Source organism: Penaeus japonicus, unplaced genomic scaffold (genome assembly GCF_977035675.1).
Source record: "Penaeus japonicus unplaced genomic scaffold, GWHDUDI00000001_assembly GWHDUDI00000040, whole genome shotgun sequence".
Classification (NCBI taxonomy): domain Eukaryota; kingdom Metazoa; phylum Arthropoda; class Malacostraca; order Decapoda; family Penaeidae; genus Penaeus; species Penaeus japonicus.
Genome location: NW_028234442.1, coordinates 17,092,253 through 17,107,183, shown reverse-complemented (window position 1 = coordinate 17,107,183; position 14,931 = coordinate 17,092,253). Strand labels below are relative to the sequence as shown.

The 14,931-nt window shown below is 37.6% G+C and overlaps 1 protein-coding gene across 2 annotated transcripts in view; it reads right to left on the bottom strand.

Moving 5' to 3' along the window:
• Nucleotides 1-678: 678 nt before the first annotated feature.
• LOC122248491 (glycine dehydrogenase (decarboxylating), mitochondrial) overlaps nt 679-14,931 on the bottom strand; it is a 33,930-nt gene continuing 19,677 nt past the window's right edge. Inside the window, exons 2-20 of one of the 2 annotated variants that reach the window (XM_086533863.1) lie at nt 12,970-13,184; nt 12,511-12,675; nt 12,082-12,307; nt 11,525-11,721; nt 9,621-9,879; nt 9,338-9,421; nt 9,031-9,120; nt 7,012-7,197; nt 6,691-6,875; nt 6,302-6,503; nt 5,952-6,068; nt 5,449-5,594; nt 5,010-5,157; nt 4,518-4,607; nt 4,283-4,400; nt 4,032-4,139; nt 3,765-3,910; nt 1,538-1,701; nt 1,253-1,313 (exon numbers count right to left, since the gene is read on the bottom strand). In XM_086533863.1, coding sequence (XP_086389989.1) covers nt 1,576-1,701; nt 3,765-3,910; nt 4,032-4,139; nt 4,283-4,400; nt 4,518-4,607; nt 5,010-5,157; nt 5,449-5,594; nt 5,952-6,068; nt 6,302-6,503; nt 6,691-6,875; nt 7,012-7,197; nt 9,031-9,120; nt 9,338-9,421; nt 9,621-9,879; nt 11,525-11,721; nt 12,082-12,307; nt 12,511-12,675; nt 12,970-13,184 — 2,808 coding nt within the window. In that variant the 3' untranslated portion in view covers nt 1,253-1,313; nt 1,538-1,575. Of the gene's footprint in view, nt 1,702-3,764; nt 3,911-4,031; nt 4,140-4,282; nt 4,401-4,517; nt 4,608-5,009; nt 5,158-5,448; nt 5,595-5,951; nt 6,069-6,301; nt 6,504-6,690; nt 6,876-7,011; nt 7,198-9,030; nt 9,121-9,337; nt 9,422-9,620; nt 9,880-11,524; nt 11,722-12,081; nt 12,308-12,510; nt 12,676-12,969; nt 13,185-14,931 lie in introns of both variants that reach the window. The other variant, XM_086533862.1, reaches the window with a different exon arrangement.

The following is a 14,931-nucleotide window of genomic DNA, read 5'->3' as shown; positions in this document are numbered from 1 at the left end:
GCTTTAATGACTACTGAAGTATTTATTTGCCTTGTATATTGCAGTGTTTAGCTTTTTTCTTAGATTTCTGAACTTTTTTTTTCTTTTTTTTTGGGGGGGGTGATTCTGGTGAGATTGTGACGAGTCTCATGTTTAATATTAAATGCAATGTCACTGTACAAGGCTTGATCAGAAGACACAGTAAGCGTTGACATTCCTATTGCTAAAATATTACATGGTATCAGATGTGGGTCTGAATTATTTTGTAGTATGAATTAATGTCATTTCTAAATATGCCACACTTTAGAAATTAGTGTTCATTGATAATAATCTTGTATCAGATCTTGAACATGTTAAGAGAAAGTTTGAGTTTTATCATCAATATCTTTTTTTTTTTTTTTTTTTTTTTTTTACAGATGATGATCCACATCTGAATATGTCTATCAGTTTTCTAGTCATGAATTGCTAAAAAAAATGCAAGAGTTTACTAGATTTCTATTGATAATTCTGCATTACATTTTTATAAAACGTTGAGGCTACAGGTTTTACAATATAACTTTTTTTTCCTGTACATAGTCGAACATCACAATGGCCTTATTTGTTTGTTTGCATCCCTGTTTTAATAGTTATCTAATTATACTTCTAAATATACTTTTATGAAAACGTACCTTCTTCAAGTTGATAATAAGACACAACACATTAATTCTACTTTTATTAAAAATAGGAAAATATCACCACACTGCAGTGAGTACAGTCCATACCAATGAACTTAAATAGTCATATACAACATCTCATTATGAAGGTAAGAACACAGATATTAATTACTGACAGGAAAAAAAATGTGGTTGATATGTCAATCTCTATCAAAATGAGGTCCAATTGATATGTTATAACTTGATTGCCTTAGTGTACATGGTGTATAAAAGAGAGCATATAATAATAGCATATTTTTACAAATAGACAAAATAAAATTTAATTCCTTTATTATAAATGGATCGTCTTATTGGATATGGTGTATAAAAAGGCACCTATAATTATTTCATATCATATCTTTGCAGACAGAATAGATTGCATAGTGCCATATTGTCTATATTTGTGCACCATTGGTGGTATTTCATATCACTTTTATAATATCGATTGTGATACAGAGTGATTATACTAATTTAGATTAACAAGTCTTTGTGCTGTAATATCTGGGTTTCATAAACCAGCAGACAACCCCATATCAAATTAAACATAGGATAGAGAACAAAAAAGAAAAAAAAAGAATACAAAAAAACCCTCTTGATATCTTTTCTTCTACACCTTTTCAAAAATTGCAAATATGGTGAATTTAAGAATGTTTACAAAACACAAAATTAAGAAAAAAGAAAAAAAAAAGAATACAAAAATCCCTCTTAATATCATTTCTTCTACATATTTTCAAAAATGGCAAATATGGTGAATTCAAGAATGTTTACAAAACACAAGATTAAGAAAAAAAACAAAAAAATAATACAAAAATCCCTCTTGATATCTTTTCTTCTACACCTTTTCAAAATTGCAAATATGGTGAATTCAAGAATGTTTACAAAACACAAGATTCAACCAAAACTCCTAATCGTCAAAGGGTGAGCAGTAAGTCTCCATCGGCGGACAAGTGCAAACCAGGTTGCGGTCGCCGTAAATGTCATCGATACGGCCCACAGTTGGCCACCATTTGCTCTCTGGACGCACGAAGGGCTGAAGATAAAAGAAAATAAATAAAGTCAGTGGTTTAATCATTACGAAGGGCTGAAGATAAAAAAATAAATAAAGTCAGTGGTTTAATCTTTACGAAGGGCTGAAGATAAAAATGAATAAATAAAGTCAGTGGTTTAATCTTTACGGAGGGCTGAAGATAAAAATAAATAAAGTCAGTGGTTTAATCATTACGAAGGGCTGAAGATAAAAATAAATAAATAAAGTCAGTGGTTTAATCATTACGAAGGGCTGAAGATAAAAATGAATAAATCAAGTCAGTGGTTTAATCATTACGAAGGGCTGACGATGAGAAAAAAATCAAAGTCATTGGTTTAATCATTACGAAGGGCTGAAGATAAAAATGAATAAATAAAGTCAGTGGTTTAATCATTACGAAGGGGTGCAGATGAAAAAAATATCAGTCAGTGGTTTAATCATTATTAATTGTTTTTCTCACTGTCCACTGCGAGGCAGAATCTCAATATTGTAGATTTTAATTGACTTACTCATGGACTTTGGTAAACATTTATTTGTTCAGTGGTCTTTCAGAGAACAATATTATATCAGTCACTTATGAGTCATAGACGACCATGACTGAAATTAAAACAAACAACTACTGCAATTCATGTGACATATTCTTATTTCTTTCTCTGTTTCTGTCTCTCTCTCTCTCTCTCTCTCTCTCTCTCTCTCTCTCTCTCTCTCTCTCTCTCTCTCTCTCTCTCTCTCTCTCTCTCTCTCACACTGTCTCTCTCTCTCTCTCTCTTCCACACACACTCTCTCTCTCTCTCTCTCTTTCACACTCTCTCTCTCTCTCCCTTTCTCTCTCTCTCTCTCTCTCTCTCTCTCTCTCTCTCTCTCTCTCTCTCTCTCTCTCTCTCTCTCTCTCTCTCTCTCTCTCTCTCTCTCTCTCTCTCTCTCTCTCTCTATCAGTCTCTCTCTCTCTCTGTAGCTGTCTCTCTGTCTCTCTCTCGCTCTCTCTCACTGTCTGCATAATTTTCGTTCTCTCTCTCTGTCTGTCTCTCTCTCTCTCTCTCTCTCTCTCTCTCTCTCTCTCTCTCTCTCTCTCTCTCTCTCTCTCTCTCTCTCTCTCTCTCTCTCTCTCTCTCTCTCTTTCACATTGTCTCTCTCTCTCTCTCTTTCGCTCACTCTCTCTCTATCTGTTTCTCTTTCGCTCACTCTCTGTCTGTCTCTGGCTCTATTTGGCTCTCTGGCTCTGGCTCTATTTCGCTCTCTGTCTCTCTCTCTCTCTCTCTCTCTCTCTCTCTCTCTCTCTCTCTCTCTCTCTCTCTCTCTCTCTCTCTCTCTCTCTCTCTCTCTCTCTCTCTCTCTCTCTCTCTCATTTTCTTTCTCTCTCTCTCTGTCTCTGTCTGTGGACTTAGCATGTTGAGGGTGATAATTTATACTGTCATATCGCTCTCCTGATATGTAAACCTTTTTCTCTGTATGCTTGTGATTGATCCGCCTTTTGTTCTATATATATTTCAACATGTTGACAGAGCTGTAAGGTTTTGTAAAAGATATGTGAGCCCAAAGAGGAACTAAGATTGGGGTGAGGATAACCTATGTTGCCTCATCCTTTTGAGATGTACGTAATCACCTGTCTCAATAAACTTGTCAAAGTCAAATTCAAAAGTCTGTCTCTCTTTTTCTCTCTCTGTCTGTCTTTCTTTTGTTCCCTCTGTCTCTGTCTTTGTCTCTGTCTCTCTTTCACTCACTCACTCTCTCTCTCTCTCTCTCTCTCTCTCTCTCTCTCTCTCTCTCTCTCTCTCTCTCTCTCTCTCTCTCTCTCTCTCTCTCTCTCTCTCTCTCTCTCTCTTTCTTTCGTTCTCTCTCTCTCTCTCTCTCTCTCTCTGTCTTTCTCTTTCTTTCTTTCGTTCTCTCTCTCTCTCTCTCTCTCTCTCTCTCTCTCTCTCTCTCTCTCTCTTTCTTTCTCTTTCTTTCTCTCTCTCTCTCTCTCTCTCTCTCTCTCTCTCTCTCTCTCTCTCTCTCTTAAAAATAAAACTATAAACATATAAATAAATAAAAAAATAGTCTGAAACCACAACTTGTAAGGAACTCACGGCAGGGAAGGCAGCTTGCTCTCGGGAATAGGGGCGGTCCCAGTTTGAAGAAGTAACGGTCACCAGGGGATGGGGTGACATGTTGAGGGGGTTGCACTTCGGGTCACTCCTGCCCTCTTCCAGGTCTCTGATCTCCTCTCGAATTACTGCAATGGAGGGATTTTTTTGAAGAGTCGTAACGGTATTAATGTTATCTTCAGGATGTGATTCTTCTCGATAACTATGTCATTTTAGGGATTTAAGAACACTTTTCGAGGGGACACTCACGGATCATTGCATCGCAGAAGCGGTCGAGTTCCGCCTTGTCTTCGGATTCCGTTGGCTCTACCATCAAACTACCAGCGACGGGCCAGGACATTGTGGGAGCGTGGAAACCTAAGGAAAGAGATAAAAATAAATCAGATGGAAAGTTAAAAGAGGTAGGTGAGACTTGCTATGAAAATAATGTGAAAATAATGTAAGATTCTCTCTTGAATAAAGCAGAGTTGAGCAGTTCCCATATGTTTGCAATTCATTACCATAGTCCTGCAGACGCTTTGCAATGTCCGTAGCTTCGATTCCAGCTGTCTTCTTAAACTCTCGCATGTCAAGGATGAACTCATGAGCAACCAATCCACAGTTTCCAGTGTACAAGACCTGCAACCATAAATCACATCAGTTCAGTACGCTCTTAAGTAATAATACAATTATACCAATATGTCATGATACACCAACATGAAATGTAAGAATCGCCATCTTGAATGGTACTCCCACCTTATAGTACTTTTGGAGACGATTTGCCATGTAGTTAGCGTTCAAGATGGCAACCTGAGTGGCTTCCCTCAAGCCCTTTGGACCCATCATCTGTTAAGAGTAAAAGTTAAATATATATGTCTATTTCCTAGCAACACTTCCAACACTATGTTCTCATGCCATGCAAAAATGTATAACACTTTTGCAACTGCATAAAAGTGCAGTTACTATAACTATCAAGATTATATGAAATGGAAGTGGAATACCTAACTATCAAATGTCTGGAACTTTATGATCTTTGTTTTATATGATAGATTATTTTCTCCACCAACAACTATGTTACATTACAATATGTATACATATCATATACAACTTCTGGATATTGTGTAGCAAATGTAACCATTCCAAGTTGGCTGGTGAAAAGTATTTATCATATCTCCTCCCGCAAATTACCTTACTAATCTTCACACTAGATTTTCAAATGTTAATAATAATAGAAATAACCATCCTCACCTTAACATAAGCCCAAGAGATGGGAAGAATAGCAGCCGAGCCATAGGGGGCTGCGGACACAACACCAAAACTGCGAGCCTTCTTCTTCATGAGTGCCATGGGGTCAACAATAGGGTGACTTGGCAAGTAAGGAATAAGGTGGGCCTTCCTGTGAATCGAATAAATAAATTATGATGTGTTAATTTGTTAAGGCAAAAGGACAAGAGTCCCTTAAAGTTCCAGAGCAGTGATTTAAAGAGATTCTTGTAGAAAAGGAACAGAAAGAAGAAATAGAATATAAAGATGAAGAAAAATCAAGAAATAAGAAGAGAGAAGATAAATGAAAAGTAAAAAATGATAATAATAAGAGAGACAATTATAAATATAGGAAAACAGTACAATTAAATTAAAAATGAAAAGAGAGATAAATAAATGAAAGAAAAATCTTCTCAACACTCACACTCCAATGGGTCCCATGCCAGGTCCTCCTCCACCATGAGGGATGCAGAAGGTCTTGTGCAAATTAAGATGGGACACATCACCTCCGATGTCTCCTGGCCTACACAGACCCACCTGGGCGTTCATGTTTGCTCCGTCCAAGTACACCTGTTATCATGAAGGGGGGATCTATTGCAGTCTAGGTATTCACTTCAATATATGTCTAATTCATGATAAACTGTTAGATATCTTTACAAGTCTAGGTATTCACTGGAATATATGTCTAATTCATGATAAACTGTTAGATATCTTTACATTCTCTTTGTCCCTAACTGAAATAAAAGTCCCATAAAAGTCTTGCTTAATACTGCTAAAGGTGTGCGTAGAGAAATAATTACATAGTGTCACTTCTGTATTAATAAAATTATTATAATTTAAGCTACACAAACTCAAATATTGAGATCCAGTGACGTTAACTATTAAATTAATTTGTAAGAAGAAATTATTATAAGAATCACAACACACCTGGCCACCAGCATCATGAACCATTTGGCAGACATCCTTTACAGTTTCTTCAAACACGCCATTGGTGGAAGGATATGTGATCATCAGACAGGCCAAGTTCTTACGGTGCTTTTCAATCTGAAATTAAGCATAACAATAATGATAAACAACTGTCTAAATACCTTATCTCACTGAAACTGTCCACTTACAGCCTAAAGGAAATGTAATATCATTAAAATATAGATTAGTTCACTGAAGTACTCTTAGAAGAGGCTTTTATTTCCACATTTTCAAAAGCTCCTATACATGGAACAGTCATCAATGACTGACTGGAGAATACATTAAGCACAACTTGAAAAAAAGGCACGAACCTTAGCCGTGAGATGTCTGAAGTCGATGGATCCTTCCTTGTCAACATTCACAGACTCTACTTTCATTCCTGCCATCTGTGCTGAAGCAGGGTTTGTACCGTGGGCTGAGGTTGGAATTAGGCACACGTTGCGGTGTCCCTCACCACGTGCATCCAGGTAGGACATGATGGCTCGAAGACCTGCATATTCTCCTTGAGCTCCACTGCATAATTAAATAAAGGATGGTGAAGCTGCCTTTCTTCTTCACTATTTTATAAGTCTCAGAATTAGTCATCATTTAACAAAACACTACTAGGCATTGGTAATAGCTGAACAATGAAAACATTTTTCTTTATAGACTTTCCTACTGATGAAATATATCAACTTATCTGACTGGAAACCAAACGTACCTGTTTGGCTGGAATGAAATTTTGTCATAACCCGTGATCTCACAGAGGTCATGCTCAAGCTCTTCAAACAGAAGCCGGTAACCAAGGGCCTGCTCCGGAGGTACAAACGGGTGGATTTCTGTGAAGTGCGGGAAGCTACAAGGCATCATCTCTGTCGTGCTGTTAAGCTTCATCGTACAGGAACCCTAGGGGGAAGAAAGTACAGCAAGATTACACACTTGTTATCAATGCAAGACAAGTAAACCCATGATCTGAACCACTTCAAAAATCACAGATATTACCTATAATACATTAGAACAAACACTCAACCAGACAACTTACTAGTGGGATCATGGAATGTACAAGAGAAACATCCTTATTCTCCAGGATCTTCATGTAGCGTACCAGCTGGGCCTCAGAATGATATGTGTTGAAGATGCTGTGGGTGAGGAAGTCGGACTTGCGAGCAAAGCCGGTGTTGGAGATGTGTTCCTTGGGCAGAGCAGCTCCACTGAGATTGCTAGAGACCTGTAATTAGCAATTAAAGAATGGAACTGCCACCTGGAAGCAATAAGACAAACAGATGTATCAACGCTCGGTGGTATTCGGCATAGAGCTGACTTGAATCTCCCAAACAAATTTCAGAATTTGGAAGTGAATATGAAAAGGAGAGAGGGAGGAAAGGAAAGAAAGAACTGGTGTAAAAAATGCAAATAGAAGATATGGGTGAGTTACATGTACAAATATAACAATCGATGAAAACAATAATTAACAAGAGGATGAACAGTGTTGAAGAGGAGGAAGAAGAAGTAGAAGAAGAAGAGGAGGAGGAGGAGAAAAAGGTGAAAGAAAAAAAAAGGGAGGAGAAAAAGGAGGAAACAAAGGAGCAGAAGAAGGAGACAAAAGAAGAAAAAGAAAGAGAAAAAAGAAGAAAAAGGAGAAGGAGAAGAAGGAGAAATTGAAGAAGTAGGAAGAGAAGGAGGAGAAGATGATAGACACAAGAAGTGCTGACTAAATGTAAGTCCTCCCCATCTATATATACACAAAAAGTCAAAACCACTGGTGTCTCTCTGTCTTTCTTAAACCAATGTATAAATATCTAACAGTAAACTAATAATCAAATGGGTAAACAGTGGTTTCATCTACTCTAGAATTCATGAGCTTCCTGGTTGAATACAAATTAAAATATTTAACATATTCATCCTTTATTTTATCATTACATTTCATTATTTAAATAAAAAAAAAGAAAATTATATCTATTACTGGCTATAAAAAAATAAAATATAATGATATTGATAATGACGACATTTTTTTTCTTTGGTACGAGTTAAAATCACTTAAAATAAAACACATTTCCTCACCAACCTGCCAAGCAAACTATGTCACTATAAAAGACATACTTTTCATTAGTGACACAGCAAGAAATAGGAGAGAAAAAGAAATTGCCCTAAAGATAACAATAACAAGAACAAAAATAAATAAATGGATAAAAAGATAAAAATACCAACGATATCTGACCTTCCTCGCCCCCCCCAAAATTGAGAAAAGATATTTGACAAAATCTCAAATAAAAGCAATAAAAACGATAAAAGTAAAGATAAAAACAGAGAAAAACAAGAAACTTGAAGGCTGCTCAGACATGAAAAACAGGTAACAAAGTCATCTCATCTAAGCACCTAAATCTTGCTTCAAAGCTGTATTTACTTCAGTGAGAATTATTCTTAAAGTAAATAAAAAAAGTTATTTCTAGTTACGAAATATGCACATTTAATCATAATATGCTTATTAAAAGACATATGATATACATACCTACTTTATCGTATTATGCAGATGGAATAATTAAATGATATATATAGATAACCAGCAAATGATTTTTCTCTTTGCATTATCCATGGGTAATAACATATGAAATTACGATATTCAAGTTCAGTCTTCTCCAAATCATATATTGACTATGATACTATCTGCCGTATTAATAAAGTAATGAGAATAAGCATTAGATAGTAAGCTTGATTCTTTACTTGACATTAAAACAATTAGTATATAAATAAGATGCTACTACTTCACATTTCAATATATAGTCTTTTTAATCAATATCAAATTTCTATACTATTTAAAACATTTCAACTTCACTAATACACAGGAAAATAAATTGGTTAATTTTACAAGCAAGAAATATCTAAACTATCACATCATAGCCCAAGCAAAGTTTTAATCTAAAGATGAAGTCCAGAAAGTTCAGTTTTTTTGTGAATTTACAAGAAACAGCTAAACTATCACATCATGGCCCATGCAAAGCTTTAATCAAAAGATTAAGCGCAGAAAGTTTTTTTTTGTGCGAATTTGCCAGGAGTTGCATACCTTGTCTGCAGTAACGTTTCTGCAGTTGAACACCCAGAACAAATCGTCCAAGTCTGCCTTCTCTATTGTCTCGTCGAGGGCTATTCCAACCTGTTGTGAAATGGGGATATGATTTCCCTGTCATCCTTAACGTTCTTGGAAACAAATAATGAACATTTTTACTACAGTAACGTCTCTACTTCTCCATCTATTCATTTTTTATATTGTTTATCTCCATATTATAAATCATTCTACAGCAAGAAAATCACAATGTTATCTTATGATCTCAAAGAGCAAAATATCTATATAGAATTTACTTAATACTGACCGTTTCGTCTCTGAAGTAACGGAGATTAATTTCTTTCTGTTGGGCTCTCATTCTGATCTCACTGATTGCCAAAGTAGGATTAACCTGCAAGAAAAAGAGTGGATTGTAACAGCTACTCATAAAGACACTCCGTTCAAGTCGTGATGTCAGTGTTAAGCAAGAAAAACAAGCATTCAGTGCTCTGTAAAGGAAAGTTGTCTTAATCAAAGAAAAAAGGTTGAAAGACAAAAAGATAAAATGCTAATAACCTTCCATATTAACATGTACAAACAGAAGAGCTTACCTTGATAGTGTCAAAGAATATGTCATTTTCAATAATGTGTCCAACTGACTGAAGGCCCCTTGACAGAATGATTGTTGCATTGTGAATGCGATTAGCAATATCTTTTAAACCCTCTGGTCCATGGTAAACTGCAAACATAGCTGACATATTTGCAAGCAATGCCTGAGCTGTGCAGATGTTGCTGGTAGCTTTGTCACGACGGATGTGCTGCTCTCGAGTCTGAAGAGCCAGTCGGTAAGCATCCTTACCATTAGCATCCCTAAAAAGAGCAAGCTATACCTTAACTTCATGCTTCTTTTCTGCCTTTGGAAATTCCACAACCTCCAGGAAACCAGATTGTGAAACAGTTTTAAGAGTAATTTCCATGCAAGAGACTTGGAAATCAGGATGACATGTGTTTCAGGGATACTAAAATAGTAGTGACATCAAATAGTCATTCTACTTTACTAACAAAGCAACTTCTTGGAGTTACAGCTTAATGATCCCTAAAGCTTACTGTACTGACTATATATTATTATGAACTTCCAACATTCAGGTTAAAAGCACTGAATTCAGTTTGATCTGATAATCACATGTAAAACTTCAAATCTTAAAATACATTCTCACCAAGTTACATTTCCATCTAAGATCTATCAAGTTGAAGGTTCAATTGGTGTGTTTATTGGAATAATTTGCACATCCAATCACACATACTTTATCTACACACAAGGTTGTTTATGCAAACGAACAAGCATGAAAAACATAACAAATCTCTTGATGTCCCTATTATGAATAATACATTTCCAAATGCCTCAATTCAAAGTAGCATCAGAAGCAAATGCACAAAGTCAAAAACACTAGAATCTAATCACTGGAAATACAATGCATGCTCCTCATAACAATTTCTCTAAATACCTCTAAACATACGCCTAAAATTCTGAGTTAAATGTAAATCAAAATGATAGAAAATGCTATCACTACTTGAAAAATAGTATTACCTCCTTCACATCAGCAATAACTCTTGTTCACATCTTTAGCAGGCTATATAGAGTTCAGTGGAATATGCAAATTCATTATAATCTAAACATAGGTGGCTTTGACAATCTTTTTTTCTGAATAAGTTCATAGTTGCCAGTGTGTGAGTCATCTACTTTGTGTTTCAGATAAGAGTCCACACTGGGGGTTAAGATGCAATATGGAGTGGGGCTGCAAACTATGACACTGTTGTAATCGTATTTCATATCCAATACATTTTTTTTATTAAGAGATCCAGTTACAGCTTGTAAGATTGATGTATATAGAATATTGTGTTTTGTTTTTGCATATATGTTTGGATATACCATACTCTTAAAGCATAAATGAAATTTACTCTGGGAATACATTTCTTTAGTATTTGTCTTTTGAAGTTAATTCAATATTTTACAAAAGATTTCTTTAACAATTTATGTTCTACACTAAAGCATTAAATCAGGTGCAGTCCTGCAGGTTGTTCTTCATACACACACATGCACAAACACACCCACAGACAGACACACACACACACACACACACACACACACACACACACACACACACACACACACACACACACACACACACACACACACACATCAATCAGTCTATCTGGTTATGTAGTTAGGGATCTATTTGTCTATGTATCAGTATGTTCATTTATTGTACACTACACTTCTATCCATCTACAGTTACCTATCTATTGATCAATTAATACATCCATCAACCTATCTACTCGAACTTTTCCACCAATCTATCAATCTACCACCCTGTCCAGCCAAATCCCCCCCTCCCCCCACCCCCTCCCCCCGACACACACACATCTTAAAAACAGACCACATAAAATCCTTCAATATTTCTTAACACAAAACCTCCCACACATCAAAAAATAAAATAAAAAAAAATCCACCTACCTCGTCACGCCAATCATCCTGCCGGGCATAAGCCTCACAAGGTTGTTCTTGCACGCGAAGAAGCCAGCGTGAGGACCTCCATAGCCGAGCGGGACCCCGAGTCTCTGCGAAGTCCCGACGGCGATGTCAACACCCAGGTCGCCAGGGGGGACGAGCACCGTCAGGGCTAGGAGGTCCGTTGCACACACCACCATCGTCTGTGGGGAGGTTGGAGGGGTTGAGTTGGGGGTTGCTGGGGGTTGTTGTTGGGGCGTGATTAGAGTGCAAGGTGCGGTTGCAAAAGGCAGGAGGATTTTTGAAAACTTCGAAGTATTTGTTTCATCTTCCGATACATTTTCTTTTTTGTGAATATTGTTTTTCAACTGTTTTATTCTAGTTTGATTGGTGAATAGTAATTTAATATTTCATAGGGTGATTTTCTTATACATACATAACATCCACATTCTAATCCAAAATACGACCCAATCCAAATATAGGGAAAAAAATTAGACCAGCCAAATAGTAATCAACAAGTAGACATAAAAAAAAAACGAAACGTAAAAAAAGTCGAGACTTACTCCATTGCTCTGCGCATTTTCAATAACCTGCGTAAAGTCATTGACGGTTCCTTCCGTGTCTGGATACTGGAACAGGACCGCACTCACATCGCGGTTAGTGAAGTCAATGTCAAAGACGTCGCCAATAAGGACCTCGAGACCCAAAGGAATGGCGCGGGTTCGAACCACGGCGAGCGTCTGAGGGTGAAGCTTGTCCGACAGGTAGACTTTTCGACGTTTGTTTTGCCTAAAAAAATATATAATAATAATAAATAATAATAAAAACACATATTAAAAGAGTATCAAAACAGACCAAGCGAAATAAATAAGATAAGTCTAATGCACATGTCAGAAAAACAAAACAAAAAAAAAGTCAAAATTACACTTTGAAACCACCAAAACGTATCTAACTTTCGCCAGAATAAGAATGCTTCCAGAACTTTTCCTTACCTGTACGCCAACCCAACCGCCTCTGCAGCCGCTGTGCCTTCGTCAAGCAGAGACGCATTTGCCACAGGAAGGCCAGTCAGGTCAGTCACCATTGTCTGGTAATTCAGGAGGGATTCCAGGCGTCCTTGGGCCACTTCTGGTTGGTAGGGAGTGTACTGTGTTGTCCTGGGAAGAAATGTTATTTATGTAGATTGGATTTGACTTCATCATAATAATTATTCATAATTCGCGTTATAGCTATCATTTTCTTATGATTACTATCATCATCAGTATTATATTTCCTATTATTATTATTATCACTCGTATTTTAGTTATGGTTATTATCCTTATTATAATCATCATTATAACCATTATCATTCCTACAACTATCATCATTATCATTACTGATTACCCTCATCATTTCCTATCATCATTATCATCCCCATAACAACCAAAATCCACCCCCAAAGGATACATTACCATCCGGGATTCTCGAAAATGTTCCTGAGGATCGCATGTGGGACGCGGCAGTTGTGATATCCCATGCCGATGTAGGACCTCCAGATTTCGTTCTTCTCCGAGATCTCCCTGATCCTGGTGAGAAGGGCGTGCTCGCCGATGGGGGCCTGGACGTTCAGGTCTCGGCCGAGCCTGATGTTCTCCGGCACTGCGGCCTCGGTTAGGGAGTCTAGGGACTGGAAGGTAAGGGAGAGGGTGTTATTGAGTGTTTTTTTTGTTTGTTTGTGTGTGTGTGTGTGAGAGAGAGAGTGTGAGTTTGAGTGTGAGTATGTGTGTGTTTGTTTGTGTGTGTGTGTGTGTGAGAGAGAGTGTGAGTGTGAGTATGTGTGTTTGTTTGTGTTTGTGTGTGTGTGTGTTTGTGTGTGTGTGTGTGTGTGTGTGTGTGTGTGTGTGTGTGTGTGTGTGTGTGAGTGTGAGTGTGAGTGTGAATGTGAGTGTGAGTATGTGTGTGTGTTTGTATGTATGCGTGTGTGTGAGTGTGAGTGTGTGTGTGTGTTTGTATGTATGCGTGTGTGTGTGTGTGTGTGAGTGCGATCAAGCGCAATAGGCACATGAGTAACCTCGACCCGTTTATGTATGAAAGTAAAACTACTACTAGAAAACAGCCATAAAAATAGCGACAAACTATGCATGCAAATAAATGATGACTGAAGATGTCCAGTTAGGGCCAAAAGCATCACTGGCGGGATACCACTACGTAGTGCTCGTTGTACACTGAGAGAGAGAGAGAGAGAGAGAGAGAGAGAGAGAGAGAGAGAGAGAGAGAGAGAGAGAGAGAGAGAGAGAGAGAGAGAGAGAGAGAGAGAGAGAGAGAGAGAGAGAGAGAGAGAGAGAGAGAGAGAGAATGGAAGGAGAGAGAGAGAGAGAGATGATGGGAGATCCGCACCTCCAAAAACAACGTAGAAATGAATCAAGTTTTCCTCAATAAAACCTACCAAACACTTCTATAAAAAAAAACTAAGTTATTCGCCATATTCGACAAAACAACGAAACAACAACAAAAGCGAATGTAATCTGCCTGTAAACACACACACACACACACACACACACACACACACATACACACACACACACACACACACACGCACGCATACACACAAACACAAAAACAAATACGCACAAACAAACACAAACAAACACACCCAACATAAAACAACAATACCAAAAGCAACAACCGGTCAAACTAGTGCCCAAAGAATCGGTTAAAAAAAGACCCCAACATACCCCCCCCCGTCTGTACACAATGACCCCCTGCATCCCATCCCAATCCCACGCGCAGTTGGCCTGCAAGTCTGGCTCAAGCGTTAACTTAACATGGGGCTTCGTGTCCTCATGCGCGGATCGAAAGAAGGATTGTGTGTGAGTGTGTGAAGGTACAGGATGATTTTGAGGTTTTACGGTAGGTTAGGATGTGGGGTTGTGTAGGATGTTCAAGTGCATTGTGAGGTTCTTGAGTGCACGTGGGTGTCTCGTCTGGAAGGATTGTGTGTGATGTGTGAGTATCTGGTTATCTACGTGTTCAGCAATCTTTCTTTTGAGGTGTGTCTTGTCTCTGTTTTCTGTCTAGATGTCTGGTTGCCCTCTCCTCCTCTTCTCTCTCGCTCTCTCTATCTTTCTCTCTCTCTCTCTCTCTCTCTCTCTCTCTCTCTCTCTCTCTCTCTATCTCTATCTCTCCCTCTCTCTCTCTCTCTCTCTCGTGGTGAATATCTCGGTGTTAGATTATTTCTTGATAGCAAAACTATCATTATTGTTAATGTATATAATCCGAATGATAGTAAAGAGGTACCTAAACATCCTGACAATATAATACATAATGATGCTTTATTATTTTGTGGAGATTTTAATGTTCACCATATATTAATTTTATTATAGACATTGGTTTTGTCTTTGACATGATCAGTGATATAAAGTTTTTTTTTTTTC